Source organism: Aquarana catesbeiana, linkage group LG10 (assembly GCF_042186555.1).
Source record: "Aquarana catesbeiana isolate 2022-GZ linkage group LG10, ASM4218655v1, whole genome shotgun sequence".
NCBI lineage: Eukaryota > Metazoa > Chordata > Amphibia > Anura > Ranidae > Aquarana > Aquarana catesbeiana.
This window is the reverse complement of record NC_133333.1, coordinates 137,682,029-137,697,812: the sequence shown is the minus strand read 5'-3', so window position 1 is coordinate 137,697,812 and position 15,784 is coordinate 137,682,029. Positions and strand designations below refer to the sequence as shown.

General features: G+C 42.3%; 1 protein-coding gene across 3 annotated transcripts in view; it reads right to left on the bottom strand.

The window, feature by feature from the left end:
- Positions 1-14,634, bottom strand: part of LOC141110917 (sulfotransferase 2B1-like) — a 57,611-nt gene extending 42,977 nt beyond the window's left edge. The window contains exons 1-2 of one of the 3 annotated variants that reach the window (XM_073602707.1): positions 14,215-14,634; positions 304-515 (exon numbers count right to left, since the gene is read on the bottom strand). In XM_073602707.1, coding sequence (XP_073458808.1) covers positions 304-515; positions 14,215-14,350 — 348 coding nt within the window. In that variant the 5' untranslated portion in view covers positions 14,351-14,634. Of the gene's footprint in view, positions 1-303; positions 516-10,810; positions 10,956-11,592; positions 11,798-14,214 lie in introns of those variants that run through there. The other 2 variants (XM_073602709.1, XM_073602708.1) reach the window with 2 other exon arrangements.
- Positions 14,635-15,784: the final 1,150 nt, after the last annotated feature.

Below are 15,784 nucleotides of genomic sequence, written 5' to 3'. Positions count from 1 at the left end.
TGAATAAGTCCCATTCGACAGGCATTTTTGGCATGAGAATACCCCCATCCACTGCCTTTTCAGGCTTAAGGGGGATCATTTGGGGGGGTAAAAGGCAGTTCAACCACAAGTGTAAATGAGGCATTAAAGTGCTTGTATTACCCATATTAACCAATAAAATTTACACCATCGCTTTTCCATAAAATAATATCAAATTTGTTGCCATAAACACCCCATACAAATTACATTTTAATTCATGACACCCCTTGTGTTGATTGAAACTATTTTGAAACCCAGAAAATATTTTGTATAAAAAATGCTTACCTTAGCTTTTGAAGAAAAGAAAGACTTTGGAAAAAACTGTATGGGCAAATGAGAAGAGAATAATCGAGGAGATTGGTTTTCATCCACTAGCTTTACTCCAGGACCGCAGACATCAAGCCAGGGGATTCTTACGTAGTTAGGGACTTTATGGCACCAGGAAATGTCACCATTACTGCGGATAAGACTCAGGATTTCCATCATCCAATTGGTACCTAAAAATAAATACAAAAGAAGATAAACAGCTGTCAACAATATAGAATAATTGTGTACTGGGCTATTAAGCTGGTGTAGGATAGGGACAACTGTGCCCAAATTCTTTCCACTTAAAAGCTACCTAAAAATCTCTACCCACTTCTAGTAACAAATCACAAGACATCAAATATTCCAATGGTCTTCCCTTTCTCTACTTTACTTGTTCTGCAAGTGCAGAGGTGACCCTTTTGGTAGAGGCATTTGCTTCATCATGTCTAAGCTGTTACCCTGATGTCAGGTGATTTTGGTGATTCGATGATGAGTACTGAGTGAATATTCAAAAAACAGCAACAGATGTGAAGTAAGCATAGATCCACAGAATGATTAAAGCAGAAGCAGGGAGAACCTTGCACGGTGTTCCTCAGGTACAGCTGCCTCTCCAGCAAGGAAAACAGCAAGCAGCATAATAGTGACATATCAAACTTCAAATTGTGTGAGATTTTCAGTCAGACACACACCGCCTTATATTAATAATGTACAGCACTGAGGCTGTAGACACTGGAGTGCCTAGGCACAGGAAGGATATGCTTGCATAAAGTAAATTTTCAGGGTACTGCTTAGGCACAATATACATTTTCAGATGTTGCCTATGTAGCCCCGATGTGCAGAATTTCTGCCCACCACTGCATGGACCGGACTGTAACAGAGGCTTTCATTGCCTCTGCAGCTGCCAACGCAAGTATTTCTCCCTCTCCTCGGCTGCTTGTCTAGGAAGCGAGAGAGGGCACAGGACAGACAGGACTCTGTTAAGGTTATTTACAGCCACATAGTGCCCACCATCGCAACCCACCCCCCCATGTTGCAGAAGGCACTTTGGCTGCTATGCAGCCTGGGAAGACCGAGGACTGCTGGGAACTGCCTGACAAATGTAGTACCCAGAGACATCATCGGGTTCATAGGGGATCGTCATCCTGTGCCTCTGCTCACATTACCAGGTCAGTGGAAAATTGTCATGGTGGATTCCTGAGCCACAGCTGACATCACCAGGTCCAGACAGAGAATGGGAGGAGGAAAAATCCCAGATCACTTGGTGGTGAAAGGCCATTGGTCACAAATTCCTGGCCACTGCTTAAAGGGACAGAGACACATATTTTTAGGATACAGCTTGGGCACTTACACCCAGTATTGTGTATTCTACTCAAGTCTGAGCACTCCAACACTTGAACTTTGGGCCCCAACGATTACTAACACACTGGTCAGTGGGAGGGGTTTGAAGAGACCAATGGACCTTTAGTTCTCAGTACCAACCCTTAGTTAGGACCTCCCTGGTTTCAGGGTTTGGGGCAGAGACATTAGGTCCTCCCAGTTGTTTATAGTGCTATTGATTTGCTGTGTGCATTGCATAAATAAGTAGTCATTCTTTATCCTCTGTGTGTCAGAGGATGTGACATCGCCATAAGGTCATTGTCATCCAGAGTCAGAGGACCTGAATCTGAATGTCAGCGGCTCATTTGGGGTAAACACTATACCTATAAAACAGTGAATCTTCATTTTTTAAATTCAGGTTTACCTTAAACACGGGGGGGGGGTGCAAAAGTATACCTGTCTGCTTGAGACAACCATTTGCTTTTAGGAAAGCTCCAGACAGCAAAAATGGCTATAGGTGCTAGGCTTCTGTCTGCAAGTCTAACAGGAGTGGTGTTGCACCACATGTGTGCAATGTGATAATAAGCAAGCATGGCATGCTGCATATAAAGTTGGCATGGCTTAAAGTATATGTAAATCTTAAGAACAAACTTCTCTTATTTGCTCCCTTTGGGTCTAATAAATATACCATTGGAAGCATGTTGTCATATCTGTTCTATAAGTGCAAATAAATATCTGCTGGCCATATCAGAAATTCAGAACTGTCCTGTGTCATATCTCCCTCCCAGTTCTTGTCTTGGACCACTGAATAGTTAGTCCATACGTTATGGAGAATAGGATAAGAGAAGAGTTTGAGTAGTTTAGCAAAAGACATCTGGGGAGGGCTGACACCACTCCATCCACAAAGTGCATGTTGTCAGCCCACAATTATGCCCTGTACACATGGTCGGGTTTTCCGACGGAAAATGTGCGATCGGAGCTTGTTGTCGGAAATTTTGACCGTGTGTGGGCTCCATCGGACTTTTTCCATCGGAATTTCTGACACACAAAGTTTGAGAGCTGGCTATAAAATTTTTTGACAACAAAATCCATTTGCGTAAATTCCGACCGTGTGTGGACAATTCTGACGCACAAAGTGCCACGCATGCTCAGAATAAATTCCGAGACAGAACTGCTCGGTCTGGTAAAATTAGTGTTCGTAATGGATATAGCACTTTTGTCACTCAGCAATGTTTTAAATTGTTTAATGCAGCACACTCTCTTCTTCTTTATAATGCTAGAAGAATTAAGTTGTTTTGCTGCTTATATTCACAGACTTCTCACAAACTTCTTTCTTTATTATTTCTCATGATTTCATGAATATAATATTTTTATTTGTCACATCTATCGAAAAAAAAAATATTTTTTATATATATTTTTTTGTATTATTTGTTGTATTTTTTTTTTAATCCAGATCTCCTGTTTTTTTTTTTTTTTTTGTGATCTCCAGAATTGTTTTGGGTGTGTTTTGTGTGTCAAGTTACCACAACACCATTATTATCTTGTCTTTTTTAATCTCAAGGAGATTGGTTGGTGTTGGTGTCCCTTGTTAATTTCGCATTGTATTTTTGAAATGTACCTGCCTCCTCACAAACAAACTGTCCTTTTTGAAGGAAAACACACATAGGCAAGTATTAGTTCCAAAAAATACCTTTTATTAAGGGGTCCTAACCAAATAAAGAGGGAGGCAATGCTGGAGAAACAGCAGAAATTGGCAAAGCTTTTGGCCCCGAGGGCACACATCAACTATTTTCAGGCAAAATTGGTGGCCTGAGGAGTCCTTATCTAAGGGAGTACAATCTGGTCCAGAAGTCCAAGAGATCATGAACAGCAGCAGATGACATGTATGTCTCCAGGCTGTGGTCATACAAGAGCATGCATCTTTTGTCAGACCAGACTGAACGCAGGCCATCACTTTCTTGTCTTCCTTGCACTCTTCCTTCCAGGCTGTGTCTGTGGTGTTGGAGGTGTGGCAGAAGGAGGAGGAGGATGCAACTCACACAGGTGGGTATTGGGTGTGAATTGGGCCCTCATCCTCTTATATAATGTTTTATAAATGATTTCCTCACACATGAGGTGTTGGCCCTCCTTCATGTCCTGCAATTTGGTGGCAGCCATGGAGGCAAAGGCCTCTTCATGAGTGGGAGGTGGCTCTGAGGGACGCAGAAGCCTCCTGAATCAGCCTGAGTGCTGACTCTTCTACGTTACTCCTCTTCCTGTTTGGAAGGCGGAGGGGAGGAACCTGCGGTTCTGTCAGGCTCCTACTGGGCCCGGCCTCCTCCTGGCTGCCACTAACCCCGCCTCCTCCTGTGTGCCACATTCCACAGCCTCCTCCTGTGTGCCACATTCCACAGCCTCCTCCTGGCTGAGGTCTTCCTGTGTATGAAAAAGGGACATAGTTTTAGTTTTTTCTTCATCTTTACACACAATTTTCATCTCATGACTGTTGCAAATTGAATGCTAATAAATAGAAAAGACTATCATTCTGAGCCCAGCATTTTTCATTCTTGTCACAATTATTTTTGCCCACTACTGTCTATTGATATGTAAACGCCTTTATTAAATCAGCAATTCGTGATTAATAATAACATCTAGTAAACATCATATATTTATTGACCAGAAATCTGTTGAACAATGCTATACCTGGCTCAAGCTGGGCTCCTCCACTTCTTCCTGGCTGAAAGTCCCAGGTTGGACATCGGAAACCTCAGCTGGGGTGGAAAGAAGAGTGGAAGGTAGGGATGAAAGTGATTCCCTGACTTCAGTCTGGTCTGACAGAAAACAAAGTCTCCAATAGTACCACAGCCTGGGGACATAAACGTCATCTGCTGCAGCTCCTGATCTCTGGGAATCCTGGACCTTCTTGCGCTCCCTAAGATATTTGCTCCTCAGGCCACCAATTTTGGCTTTTAAATAAGGGATGGTTGCCATGGGGACCACCGGCTTCACCAACTCCAGCAGTTTCTCCAGTACTGCCTGCCTCTTTTGTTTATGATTATAATGCGGGTGTTTCACCTGCCACAGACAGGGCAGCTCCCTGTATTTGTTTATGAACAGGGGGAGGAAGTTGTGATCATTGAAGCCATCCATTTTCTCTGCAAGAAACAACACAAGACAAACCCTAATGTCAGGCTAAACTCTCCTAATCTTGTCCCAACATAGGCCTCAATCTATAAGCAGTATAGGCCCAAGTTAAACTTGTACCTTCGTTATCACGATCGGCGCTTCCGATACTCCTTCCTCTGCTCACAGATCGTACGTATGACGCACGCGTGTTACACTTTATATACACTGCGCATACGTGAAACTCCGCCCGCCCCTGACGTTCTTTCTAGTCTATTCCCCACCCCTTCTCTTTCGGCGCAGTGGGGGAGAGCACATGGCGGAGACAGAGCAGGTGCATGATAATAGCAGCAACGAGGAGGAGGAAAGCCTGGAGCCAGAAACGTCACGATCCCAGAGGAGGTTTAAGGCCTCAAATATGGCCTTTGTAGAGATGGTGGACATATTGAAAAGGGCCCACTATGACGGAAAGTATGGACCTTACCCAAACCCAAATGTCAGAAAGGCCAAGATAATGGCGAAAGTTGTCAAGAGTCTGCACAGGAATTTTGGGGTACGACGATCCAAAGATCAACTGAGGAAACGGTGGTCGGACTTCAAATTAAGGGAACACAATCAGTATAGAAGGATCAGGAGAGTGCTGCAAAAAAGTAAGTAGTTGTCCTGTGTTCCTATTCTTTATTTTCATTACGTTCGTGCTGCTCCATGTGCTTTTCTTACTGTTGTACAGTTTAAAATGGCAACTTTCATGTTCATGGGCACATCAATCGTTCGTAGGAAACATTGTTCGTTCGGCCACTAAAATACGATGTTTTGGCCAGATGCAGTTCAATACCGTTTTTCTGGCCTACTTCTATTAAAAAAAGTTGGTCGTCTAGATGGGTTTGTAACTAGAATGAAATGCAAACTAGATTCTGTGTAAGGAGAGGACACTCAGCAGCTGTTTACACATCTGGACACTGGAGCACTAGTGTGGGACACCAGAACACCCTTTTTATTAGGGGGCCCACACAGGTGCTCCAGTGAATAATATAAGGGTGTCTCCATCTGTGAAGCTTGCACAAAACAGGTAAGTATTCAAGCTTTACAAAGGACAAAAAAAAATCTTCAGTTCGGAACTCTGCCCAAATAGACAATTGTACCCCACTTCCAAGCAATGTTTCATATTCCTATTTCTGCCGTCAAATATCTGTGTGCTAAGTATACCTATTTTTGTTCACATAGGGGAGAAAAGACTCGGAGGACACCACTCATCAGTGGAGACCAGGGACTCCCCACCTCAGGAAGAAGGGGAAATCCCCCAAACCCAACCAGAGGAGGAGGAGGGAGACATTGTAGAAATTGTCAACACAACAGTTGAGTGTCTGCGACCACAGCTTCAGGTAAGAGATGGATGTTTTTTTGTAGGTGATCGGGATGTTGTGGAAGAGGAATGTCATTTCACCAGTGAAAGTTCCCAGATCCTCATCGGGGAGATAATGGGGTGTAATCGAGATTTAGAAAACATAAAGCAAAACATCAATGATGTTCAAAACAAAATTAAGAACATCATTGATGTTTTAGGGAGAATCTAAAACACCCAGAAATCCCTAAATTTCGTCTGCTTTTTTTTTTTATGACTAAATTTTTTTACGTATGTTAAAAGCCAAGTATAGAAGATGCACACAGTGTGCACCCACAAAACACGTCCATTGATCCCCCATGATGGCAGCTAGCACATGTTGACATTGACAATTTGTGTGCATCTTCTAAATTTGGCTTTTACAGGGGTGACATCACCCCACCTGCTGAACACAATATCAAACACAGTTTGTACATACTCATGTCTGATATTGCCTTTACTTTATAAAAGTTGAACTTTGAAAGTTCCAGATTGTGTATTTTTTTTATGGTTTTAAAGATGCCTGTTTTACCTTAAAAGGCGATTTCTACTTAATGTGACCTAAAAAAATGTTATACACGCACATGTGATTATCAATCTTTTTAATCAAAGCACAATCAACAATGTGTGGCTTCCTTTTTCAATGCTCAAAAGCATTTTTTGGAGTAAAGTTGGTGTTTTCAGTGGCAATGGGGGTTATTAACTAAAGGAAAATCCATTTTGCACTACAAGTGCAGTTTCAGTGCAGTCTCAAGTGCACTTGTAGTGCAAAGTGTATTTTTCCTTTAGTAAATAACACCCAACAGTGCTTTCTAATTTTACACAATCACGTTATTTTCATGACTCCCCAAATTTCGGTCATGGTGCTGAAAAATATTAATATTTTTGTCAGTAATGAATTACATACATTAACAACAAAAACAAGGTGTGTGTGTGTAGCAGACCCACAACATAATAATAATAGTTAGCCGAAGAAGAGATTGTCCCACTGCCAAGCAGTAAATCAAAGCAAATATTTGTTCAGTTTCAAATATATTTTTATTTAAAAAATGTCTCAGACATTGTCTGGCATATCGATGGCCCCCCTACCCGCAAAGTATTCCATGTATCTTATACGGACCTCGCGGGCACTCTGGGGGGGCAAGCCAGGACAGCCACTTTCAAGCGCCGTAAGGGTTGGTTCATTCTGAATTCCGGCCTCAGGCCCAACTGAGGCAGCATAGTTCAAAGAATTTCTCCTTAAAAAGTTGTGGAGAACACAGCAAGACAGAATGATGTGATTGAGTTTATATTCCGCCATCTGTATCGGTGTAAGAAATAGGCGGAACCGGCTGGCCATTATTCCAAATGTATTCTTCACCACTCTTCTGGCTCTGGCCAGCCGGTAATTGAAAACCCTCTGGTCCGGGGTGAAGGTCCTCATAGGGAATGGCCGCATAAGATGGTCCACCAGCGCAAACGTTTCATCCGCAACGAAGACGAGTGGGAGTCCTTCCGCATTGTCTTCAGGAGGTGGCAAGCCCAAGCTGCCATTCTGGAGATGCCTGTAGAACTCGGTCTGGGCGATGACTCCACCATCCGACATCCGGCCATTCTTCCCCACGTCCACATACAGGAACCTGTAAGTAGCCGACGCTACTTACCAACGCCAACATCACAATACTATTGAACCCCTTGTAGTTGTAATAGTATGACCCCGAGTTTGGGGGTTGGGACTATGTGGACGTGTTTCCCATTAATTGCCCCTACGCAGTTGGGAAAGTCTCACCGCTGGGAAAAGTGGGAGGCCACAGTCTGCCATTCCTGAGGCGTGGAAGGAAACTGTGGAGTCAAACCAGAAAAAAAAGTCATTTTGCACATAAACATTGAAAGCAGATTAGACACAAACATTCTTGGCCAACATCAGTATGACATTTATTTTAGGGAGTATTTAAAGACAAAAATATAAGGTCCACTTATCAGATTCATCACCCCCCTCTGATGGCCCATTGTAAAAATATTAAGGGGGGGATGTTTTGGACAGGTAACCCTCTCCACTTCATTGAGAGATGAATTCCTAAATAATGTGTATTACTTTGGCCAGCCCCTCCTTACTTACACTATTGGCAGCCCACTGGACAGGCAAGAAGTGTCATAATACAAAAATATAAATACACACTGTCCAAATTGGAGCACAATTTTAACATTCTGCAATTACCTATCAAGATAATAATAGGATACAAAAACTTTAAACAGTACCATTTGAAAGCATTCAACCAGGCCCTTGCACTACATGCTTTGGGGAATTCATACCGAAATACCACAAAAGAGGTAGGTATAGTGTGTATGGGTTTGGCAAAGTCAGCAGATAGAGGATTGGTATGGGTTGACTTAGCAGTTGGCGGGGAGGGTTCCAAATGAGTTTGGGACCCAAAAAAAAAAGCCTCTGGCACTCTGCCAGAATTTAAGGACACAAATAACATTTTTACACATTTTAGGGGGTGTTTAGGGTAAATCACTACAATGGAGCTTGCAAAATACATTGTTAAGTGACTAGGCAAGGTGGATATAGGCCCAGGAGAGCATGCTGGGGAGGTAAGTGAAGGCAAATATGCATGAAGGACAAAAAAAACGTTAAAAAATTCCAGCATGCATGAGGACAAAGGGGACATTCACAGCATATTACAATCATGGTAATTAGGGAATGATGAAAGAAATACAATATATTATCAAACATTAAATACAATAAAATGTGATGTTAAACGATAAATCTTACCTTAATATAGTCCTTCTGCAGGACCTGGATGATGGCAGAACAGGTCTCTGGGATAATGATCCCCAGAGCCTGGGGGGAGATACCTGTCGAGAACTTGAGGTCCTGCAGGCTTCTCCCTGTCGCCAAGTACCGCAACGTGGTGACTAGCTTCTGCTCCAGAGTGATGGCTTGCCGCATGCAGGTATCCTGTCTGTTGGCTTTGCTGACCCCTTATATCAGCAAACAGTGAAAAACGGGGTCCGTCATCCTGAGAAGGTTCCAAAAAATCATCAGGATTATTCTCACGGAGCAAAGGCATGTGACAGAATTGGTCACGCTGGAGCAACCAATTCTTGGTCCATGAACTCCTCCTTGCCCTGTTCATGGACTGGGCTTGTGTCAAAGTAAGAACCCCAACACCAAGCCCCTGCACAGCACGAACTCTACAATGCAACATGGCTTCAAAACAGTCCACTGGTCAGAACGAAGTAACAGAACGCACTAAAGAACAGCAAGGCCTGTGAGGAGCGACATGAAAATCAGTAACGAGCGGACAAGAGCACACTGAATAAACCAATGGGAACTCACTGAAGACCAGATACAAACCCACAAGCACAAACTGAACAACAGAAAAACTATCTGAAAACCACGAGTCTGAAAAAGCGTGAATCGTCTCTCACCAAACTTTTACTAACACGAGATTAGCAAAAGGAGCCCAAAGGGTGGCGCGCTTGGTATTGAACTGCCCTTTTATAGTCTCGTCGTACATGGTGTATGTCACCGCGTTCTTGACGTTCAAAAATTCCGACATCTTTGTGCGACCGTGTGTATGCATTACACACATTACACACATTACACACATTACACACATGACTTTGCCAAACCCATACACACTATACCTACCTCTTTTGTGGTCAGATTTCGGTATGAATTCCCCAAAGCATGTAGTGAAAGGGCCTGGTTGAATGCTTTCAAATGGTACTGTTTAAAGTTTTTGTATCCTATTATTATCTTGATAGGTAATTGCAGAATGTTAAAATTGTGCTCCAATTTGGACAGTGTGTATTTATATTTTTGTATTATGACACTTCTTGCCTGTCCAGTGGGCTGCCAATAGTGTAAGTAAGGAGGGGCTGGCCAAAGTAATACACATTATTTAGGAATTCATCTCTCAATGAAGTGGAGAGGGTTACCTGTCCAAAACATCCCCCCCCCCTAACATTTTTACAATGGGCCATCAGAGGGGGGTGATGAATCTGATAAGAGGACCTTATATTTTTGTCTTTAAATACTCCCTAAAATAAATGTCATACTGATGTTGGCCAAGAATGTTTGTGTCTAATCTGCTTTCAATGTTTTTGTGCAAAATGACTTTTTTTTCTGGTTTGACTCAAGACAAGTTTGAGCCAACATCCGTCGGAAAAAATCCGATGGATTTTGTTGTTGGAATGTCCGATCAATGTCCGATCGTGTGTACAGGGCATAAGACTTGGCTGAGTGCATTTCTGGCAGATCAATGCATACTTTTCTGAACTTGCAGGATTGTGTAGAGATGTACTGCATCAGTTTTTCTGTACTTTTCAGTGGCATATACCTGGTTAAACCAGTGTAATGAATCATCATACAGAAATCTTGTATTAACAGAGTCAAGTTTTCTTTAATATTTTGATAATGTTTTTCTTTTTACGTTTGTCTGTGATGTAAAGTTGCTTAAAAAGGGTCTTCTCTTACAAAAGTATACATTTTGTTTTTCATATTGTTCTTTTATATAAATCGGTAATACATTATTGTTTCTGATTTACAGCATGATGAGGTTATTTGCAAACAAAATGCACAAAATCATAAAAGATTACAAGGAAAGAACCAATAACTAATTATGCTTAAAGTGTTACTAAACCTACAACAGTAAAAATCAGTCTGTATATGCATTAAAGCACGCTTGTTATACTCACTGCGGAACCTAAGGGGTTAATCCTCTGCATTATGTAAAAAGGCTGTTTGATAATGTCTTCTCTGGTCCTCCCCTACTTCCACTGTTCCCAATCCATCTCCTGATAAGACAGAGCCTTTGGAGTCAGTCTGCACATGCTCAGTTAGGTGTGTATTGCTAGAAAGTTTTTTTTTCATTCTTGGAAGAGTGCATGCGATCAACACAGGGCCAATCAGCATCGTCAAGACAGATGGTAGTTTTGCATAAAGCAGCCCTGATCCTCCTTTTTTGGGTCCCCTGCTAGCGCTCCTGGCTCTCCCCCCCACCACGATGAGTGCCCACGATCGCAAGCCACTTGCTATGGGGGCATTTGCGTGGGCTCGCTCCTGAGCTGTGTGCTTTATGTCTATTGATGTAAGGAAGATAGGGGGCGCTAGATACCATAATATTCAAGTGCTCTAAATAAATATATCTCCTACATTACCAAAAAAATGGAAATGTAAGAAAGCTAGGGGGCGCTAGATACCATACTAATCAAGTGCTTTAAATAAATAAATCTCCTGCATTACCAAAAAAATGAAAAACATAATAATGACAAATCATAATTAGATTACACATTGAAGTGCCCACAATAGTGAAAAAAAATATATAGTGATTGATTGTCCACATAAAAAAGTGATTTGAAGTGGTTGAAGTGATATCTTTCAATATTATCCCAATCTTGTTGCTGTAAACAAAAGGTTTTCCATCACCAAAGGAAAATAAGAAAAGGAAAACACCTCGAAGTAGTAGATATCTGCTTACCAGATACCAATGACTCCTTTAGTTAAAAAGAGAGTCACTAGCGCTTGTGCAGGGTTGTGCCTGCTCACATGGATGGCCGGACTGTAGTTGGTATTATAGGCATGGATCGTTCCCGTCAAGCTCATTCAAGATAGGATAAGGATACATAGGAAACAAAAACAGTCTCCATAGCGTAAAACCATTTATTAAAAAAGTAAACAAATTAAAAAGCCAAATGGCCGCTTACATTGGTGGGTGCCTACCCGGCACTGGGGCTGCTTGCATGTCAGGGTGACTTCGCAGTCAGAAAAAGCCTTTCATGTCTCCTCCACGCTGGCGTGCGTTCCAGCTTACACGGGGGGCAGCCAAAGGATCCGGATGTTGTTGGGTGATAGGACATGTGACCACGTACCGCTCCGACGTACGTTTCGTAGTGAACGTCGTCTATCTATTGATACAGAGCATGGCTCGGGCTGCCCCCTGCTCCCTGCTCAATGGCTCCTGCAGATGTCTCTGAGCCTATGAGGAGGATGAGAGCCGCTGTATACAGCAGTTACAGAGCTGGTGCAAGATCGGGCTCAGGTAAGTATGGGGGGGGGGGGGGCTTAGGGGTGAACTGAACTCAGAAGGTTTTTTACCTTAGTTCCGAGAATGCATTACGGTTAAAAAAAAAATTCAGCCTTCAGGACCCCTTGGCGATCGTTGCAATTTTTTTTGGGGGGAGGGGGGATACATTTTACATACATTGTATTAAAAAAAAACACAATATATACCCCAATTTTTTGTATAATGTAAAAGATGATGTTACACCAAGTAAACAGATACATAAAATGTCACACTTTAAAATGGCTTTCACTCGCGGAATGGTGACAAACTACGGTGCTTAAAAATCTCCCTAGGCGATGTTTTAAACGCCTTTACAGGTTACCTGTTTAGAGTTACAGAGGAGGTCTAGCACTAGATCTATTGCTCTTGCTTTAATGTCCGCGGCGATACCTCACATGTGTGGTGCGAACAACATTTGCATATGCGTTTACTTGCGAGCACGGAGGGATGGGGGCGCTTACAAAAAAAAATTCTTATTTATTTATTTTTATTTTTTTACTCGGTCCCTTTAATTTTTTCATTACTTTTATTCCTAAAACAATACCATAATCTCGGTAAACCACTTGTAAACTGCAACGTATATATGTACGTATTGCGCTCAGCAAGTGGTTAAAAAAAAAAGACTAATTTGAACCTTACAGTCAAATGTGTGAGTTCCTTAGGACTCGTTTACACTTGCGGTTGGGGAGCAGTAAAAACAGGTGGTTAAGCCATGCTTTTACTACCCCCAACAATTCCACTAAAGCTGCAAAGGCAGCCAGAAGGGGAATATGCATGGTGTAACTGCAGTTCTTTCCTTTGCAGCCATGGCAAAACCTATACCCCTGTTGCATGCAATGGGTAGTACTGCCAAGGAACACTACCCATTCAAGTGAAAAGTTGGTGGTGCAGCATTTACAGGGTTAAAACAGGAGGCAAGTATGTGACATATCGTCTCCTCATATCATCTTAGGACTTTTATCAAAAGGGCAATATTTAAGATTGTTCTTGATTCTCCTTTGCAAATCATTGATGGCAGCAAGTTTATCATTCCCTCCTGAATGGGGAGGAGAACTTGAATGAAGCCTTTCCTGAGGCTGGATTCACACTATTGCCGCATGCGGCTCACCGTAGGGGTCCGGCGCATCTGATTCACTGTTTCAGGTCCGATTTCAGCCTGAATTTTGGGCTGAATTCGGACCTGACACAGACCAAAAGACGCACAGGGCTCCTGTGCAAATTCGCACCGGAGCCGCAGCGGAGATATGTGAACTGGCTCCATAGAGAGCCGGTCAAAATCTCCTGCTATTGCGAATTGGATGTGGTAAAACCGCATCCGATTCGCAATAGTGTGAACCCAGCCGGAGAGAAAAATGTAAGCTGCTCTTGCTCATTTCTCTTTCTGGAAAGTAAGGCGGTAAGATATTTTGACTTTTCTTTGAGTTTCATAGTAAGAATGCATGCGTGATTAAGAAATTACTAAACCTAGTGGGTCAGTTTAATAGCCAGGCAACTAGCATTTTCAGAAGAAGAACCACAATGTGGGTCATTTGTAAAAGCTATAGGGGCAATGTCACACTATATTGTCGCTGGAAAGCACATACTACGGTAGTAGCAGGATCGTTTTAGGGCAATGTTTCTTAACTCCAGTCCTCGAGGACCCCCAACAGGTCATGTTTTTAGGATTTCCCTCAGATGAAAATGCTGTGGTAATTACTAAGGCAGGGAAAGTGATCAAATCACCTGTGGAAAATAATGGTGAGCCTGAAAACATGACCTGTTGGGGGTACTTGAGGACTAGAGTTGATAAACATTACTTTAGGTGGACATATGCAGGCAGCGAAACGCTTACCTGCTGCATATGTCGCTCCATGGATGAAGAAATCTGTTAGATTATTTTTGGTTAGCACACAGGTTGAACGAACTGGAAAGGTGAATTAAGTACCCCAAAAGAACTGAAGTAGCAAAAAAAAAAAAAAATCTACCCAGCTAACCTGGCAGACAATAGTTTACAGAAACTCATCTACAATGAAAACATAGGATAAGATAAGACCTTACCTGATTTGGGAAAGGTAACAATATAGACATCATCATCCTGGACTTGAAATTCATTCTCCAGATACTCAAGTCTTTCTTTTGAGTAAATGACTGAAGCAAAGTTAATCCCTTTGTGTTGGAAATATTCTGTATCCATCAGCACAACTCTTCAAACAATGAACAAAAAAAAAAAAAAAGGATGCACACAAATGTCCTGATAGAAATAAGTAGTCAATTATTTTCAAGCAAGGCAAACATTAGCTGCAATTTCTTTTCAAATGAAGTGCTGCATCCATTCCATCCCACGTCATGCTGACTGACTGCCCCACTTCTTTATGGTGGCTGTCAATGTCTTAAGTGACAAGGGAAATACTGAGTATACTGAACAGAGGTACACAGTTAATTGTCAGTACAAGTTCAAAAGAATGAAAAAAAACAAACAAAACTAGGATGTTCAAGATCGGAGCTTTCTTTAAACTGTGTGCCAAACCCACATACTGTCATTACAAGCATTGGATCTGCCCAGTTTTATGTACTTTTTGATCTTCACTTAGAGTATTATGTCACATTCCCTGTTTATAGGTATTAAACACAACACATTTCTTGTAGGACCAAATCCCCTACAAACTTAACAATTTATTCAAAATGTTATATAAAATGGAAAATGATCACGTTTTAATTATATTTTTAAAAATTAAGTAGTTACATTTAAAAAAGGTAATTTTTAAATACACATTATTCCAATTTTACATTCCAATCACCTGCTCTCCCTGTGTCTCTCTCCCTCTTTATCCCTCTCTCTCTCTCTCTCTCTCTCCCCCCCACCCCCCCCCCTTTCTCCCTCTCCCTCTCCCCTCTCTCTCTCCCTCTCCCTCTCCCTCTCCCCTCTCTCTCTCTCTCTCTCTCTCTCTCTCTCTCTCTCTCTCTCTCTCTCTCTCTCCCTCTCCCCTCTCTCTCTCCCCTCTCTCTCTCCCCCTCTCTCTCCATCCCCCCTCTCTCTCTCCCCCTCTCTCTCCCCCTCTCTCTCCCCCCTCTCTCTCCATCCCCATCCCCCCTCTCTCTCTATCTCCACCCCCTCTCTCTCTTCCCCTCTCTCTCTCTCCACCCCCTCAATCTCTCCACCCCCCTCTCTCTACCCCCCTCTCTCTACCCCCCCCTCTCTCTCTCTCTCTCTCTCCAACCCCCCTCCATCCTTGTCAATCCCCCCCCCCCCTTTCACCACTCTCATTTTTACAACATAAATATATAAATCTAATTATAATATAAAAACCTTACTTTTATCATAATTGTATATACATACAGTATTTCACAAAAGTGAGTACACCTCTCACATTTTTGTAAATATTTTATGATATCTTTTCATGTGACAACACTGAAGAAATGACACTTTGCTACAATGTAAAGTAGTGAGTGTACAGCTTGTATAACAGTGTACATTTGCTCAACACACTGCCATTATTGTCTAAACCACTGGCAACAAAAGTGAGTACACCCCTAAGTGAAAATAACCAAATTGGGCCCAAAGTGTCAATATTTTCTGTGACCACCATTATTTTCCAGTACTTCCTTAACCCTCTCGGGCATGGGGTTC